Source organism: Erythranthe guttata, chromosome 5 (genome assembly GCF_056151865.1).
Source record: "Erythranthe guttata isolate IM_541 chromosome 5, IM_541, whole genome shotgun sequence".
NCBI lineage: Eukaryota > Viridiplantae > Streptophyta > Magnoliopsida > Lamiales > Phrymaceae > Erythranthe > Erythranthe guttata.
Window position 1 is genome coordinate 4948867 of NC_142537.1, and position 4341 is coordinate 4953207.

Sequence of the window (4341 nt, forward strand, 5' to 3'; positions counted from 1 at the left end):
AAATGGATTTTCCGAGACGAGATGTCTTTGTCCTAGAGACGAAATTTCTCTGCTATGGTGCTTACGGTTTTAATAAAAAATGTCTCCCAAATATAACGGCAAAACATAGAATAGAACCACTCTGAATTCCATGTACAGCGAATTGTACTTTGTGTAGGAACTTTCCGTGAGAATCTGGGAATTCCCAGATAAGAGAAAAAGGTTTTTTGATTGAAGTGATTAATTTTGTAAAAACAGGGGTCTACTTATAAAACTTGAAAAGTATTGTCCCTTGGAGAAAAATGTGCAAAACCCACCGCTCGCCCCACTTTTGCCGTGATTTTGTAATGTGTGTTATTATGTGTAGATTAATGATGTAAAATTACATGATGTATTTTGCCGGGTATAGGTTGAGTTATCTTGAATATATTCTATCAATATAATCGAACATACTCCGTGTAACTCCTACTATTTAATTCATTGATGGATCAATTATAACAATCGAACAAGTCTAATTAGCTTGATGATGATTTACAACGGTCCCAAAAATCTTAGAACAATTCCAATATTTTGAACTAGTAACGAAACTACATAAACATAGTTGGAAATAAATATTTAAGCAATGCAATCTGCAATCATTTATTACAATTCTACTGATTATGGAAAAAAGGGTAATATATAGTACATTTGATAAGTATCGATCATTAGTTTTTGTGTAGATATTATTTTAATTACTATTTCTCAGTATGCACAAATAAAATCCAATAGCTATTAAACTTATGCTGCTTCTAAAAACAAAAATCAAGAAAAGAAAAACCAGGATCCTTTCCATGATGACGTAATCTACCCACATCTTCACTATAAATTATTCACCCTTCATCTTCTTTCTCTTCTCACATAACCAGAAAAAAATATTCAAAAAACACTTAATTTGGGGCGCTATAATATTATTATAATATATATATAATGGCGAACGCAGTTCCACACAAAGCTTGCGCTGCATGCAAACACCAGCGCAGAAGATGCGATGCAAACTGCGAACTCGCCAAATATTTTCCGGCGGAAAAAGCCGACGATTTTGAAGACGTGTACCACCTTTACGGCATGCAAAACATGTTGAAAATCCTTAAATCTGTTGAAGAAGAAGAAAGAGACAAAACGATTGAGAGCCTTATTATGGAGGCGAAGATGAGATTGGAATATCCCGTGCACGGCCACTTTTCGGTCGCAAGAAAGCTTAGTATTGAGATTGACAAGGCAGAGAAAGAGCTAGAATTTGTCCGCAGACAAATCCAGCTCTTTAGAGGATCGGATAACCAGGCCGGCCCGTCAACACGCCGTGAAGGGCAGCCCGATCAACCGTGAATGCGTTCAAAAATAAAAAAATATATTAGACCTAGGTTGCTCGGACGAGTATTTATAGTGCATAGGACGATGATGTATTAATTCATTTTTATAATGAAAAATCTTTGGTTGAGATATTTACATTAATCAACTTACGTCACGTGTATAATTTAATTGAAGGGTTTTTGCCTTTTTTGTTTAATCCGATCTGTTAATTATTATTTTATTTTTCGTGGTTAACGTGTTTTATCCGTGACATATTCGATAATTTTCAATGAAATTCTTTTACAATTAGGTGTAGACACATGAAGATGGAAATTGTTGAGGAAATGCTAATAATCAAGCATTGATAATTTGGATCATTCGACTTAGTGCAAATACAGCTTCCTTCTAGTATTTTCTTTGATTTTATTTAAGTTTGATATTGCTTATAAATATTACTTGTGTAGTTGTGTATGCTAATTTAGGTTGAATGAATAGGTATTTTGTAACATGGTATTGAACCATAAAAATGCCCTTGGCCCAATAATTTGAATATATCAATTCATACTCTGCAAATTAACTGCGATAAATATTGATTAAAATATAAATCATTGACTAATTGTCTGAGGTAAATGGATCTGTGTTAGAGATAAAACTTACAAGTGGTATAAATGGATAAACGTCCAATGAGAAATAGTTAGAGTGAATTGCATTAACTACTCTCTAAAGTTCGCAACTGTGCGATTCCTGCATATCATAAAAAAAATTAGCAAACACCCTCCCTATGCTTATTAGTCAAGGACAAAAACTCCCACTGGAGTAGACCGTGTGTCTCACTTGCGGGTTGTTAAATTTATTTCTTTTTTTGGCCTATGAAATGACGAAATTGCCCCCAAAGTTTCCACCATAATCCCTTCTCTCTCTCCTCTCTCCTCTCTTCTTCATCTTCTACCCTTGTTTTATTTTTCTGAACAAATCTTCTCCACTGTTCATTAATGGAGAAAACGTGTATACAGGCTAAATACCAAATCAAAAAATTTGAAAATTTAATTTGGCGCCTTCTTTCTCTCTTTCGAATTGAAGGTTTGTCCCCAAATTCGAAATCAATTTATGCTGCTAAGCTCAGACCAACTCCAGAGAAACAAGATGAAGTAAAAAAGTTATCAAAGCCCTAATCGATTCCAAACAATAATATTATAACATCTCGAGTGACAAAATCTGATTTTTTCGTTTTGCGTCGTTCTCTGGGAAAATTATATTTTATGTCCCTAAACTTTACCACTAAAATATATTTTGTCCCCAAACTTTTGCATTCATGAACGATGTCCTCAAACTTGCCACTTTTTAACAATTTATGTTCCGCAGTGAACTTCGTCAGTCAAGTTGTAACGTGTGGTCCACGTGATGCCGACATGGGCGTCAAATGTCGAGCTGGCACACAAATCCACGATCTAAACCCAATTCCACAATTTCTCAGATCCCAAATTCTCACTTCACTCTTCACACCCGAAACCCTACCCATCAAATCTCAAAATTTCTTTCAATCCGCTAAACACACTCCCAAATGTACAATCAGATATTCAATCTTGTTTGAAATCATATGGAATTCAAAGTCATAAAGCCATAACCAATTCTAATTCCCAAAACCGAAGTTCTAAGATAAGAACTTTGAAGAAACTTACTAAAATCAAAGATTGTTGGTCCGATTGCGATGTTCCAATCCCACAAATGTTTGATTATTGCAAAATTAGGTCCAGAAATCTAGTTGATGCCGAATTTCACCTCAATTTGAGGATTTCTACGGGACATTTGGGTGTAGGGTTTCTCGGATCGGGTTCAGTTAATTGGGGTAATGAGAAATTAAGGATTTCATAATTGAAATAGGGGGGTAGAAAGACGTGTCACTCCATGTCATGTTCAATCGCGAAACCGAGGTAGGGTGTAATCCAGGTCGATCTTAACTGCCAGGTCGACCTCATGTGTGCCACATGTGACATTCCGATTAACTTAACTAGGGAAGTTAAAGTCCGAGCACAAATTATTAAAAAGTAGCAAGTTTGAGGATATATTTCGTGGCTATAGTAATTTTACTATATTAATTAATTTTATCGTCTTGGCCTGCAATTTTGCTGTCTTCGCCCGTAGTAGTACTGTCTCATGCAGTAATATTACTGTTTGGGACAATACTATTATTGCTCGGGATATTACTACATCAGACAATAATTTTGTTGTTAACACATTAATTTAGAGAGAAAGAAAAGTCAAAAAGAAAAAAGTCAACGCCGGAGAACAACGAGGTCAATGCCGGAATCTGGCCAGAAAAAAAATATTTTCTAAATTTTTTTTTTTAAATTATGAAAATGGGGGTAAATGTGATATATTTGTTCAAATTCGGGGTCACTGTGCAATATTGATGAAGTTAGAGTATAATGGATGGAATTGATAAAAAATATACTATGAGGGGTATTTTAGGCTAAAGACATTGGAATGAGTTTATTTGTGAGAATGTTTTTTATTTGGACTTATATATATTTAAGTGCGTTTTCATTGGTCTATTTGCCATTTGCCCATATTTTATTATATTCCCTTCATAGCCTACCGATTATGGAAAAAGGGTAATATATATATATATATATATATATATATATATATATATATATATATATATATATATATATAATATATAACAACACATCTAAGCAGGCATGTTCCTAGGAATTCGGGGGCCCACGGCGAAATATTTAGATCTTTGAAACGGGAGCCTCTAGCAAGGGCAACATTGTCTTTTTTTTAATTCGAAGTAATATAACAGAGTAGGTTAAAAAACTTGGAGGTACGGGGGCATCGCCCCCGGTTTTTTTAGAGGTGTTGAGAGTAAGTTTTACCCTCAATTTATATTTTCTTATGAGGTTTTTTGTGGAATTTTATTGATTGAATGATGCTTAATGACTTGGTTATTGTATTTTAGGTATAAGTAGAAAAATTGAGAGTCTAGAGGATGGAACGGTAAAGAACGAGCAAGAAGGGATGACAACC

The 4341-nt window shown here is 34.5% G+C and overlaps 1 protein-coding gene across 1 annotated transcript; it reads left to right on the forward strand.

Moving 5' to 3' along the window:
- The first annotated feature begins 945 nt into the window (after window positions 1–945).
- On the forward strand, window positions 946–1344 carry LOC105964553 (LOB domain-containing protein 27). Its single transcript, XM_012989065.1, has one exon. The coding sequence runs from the start codon at window positions 946–948 to the stop codon at window positions 1342–1344; it is 399 nt and encodes a 132-aa protein (XP_012844519.1).
- The last annotated feature ends 2997 nt before the right edge of the window (window positions 1345–4341 follow it).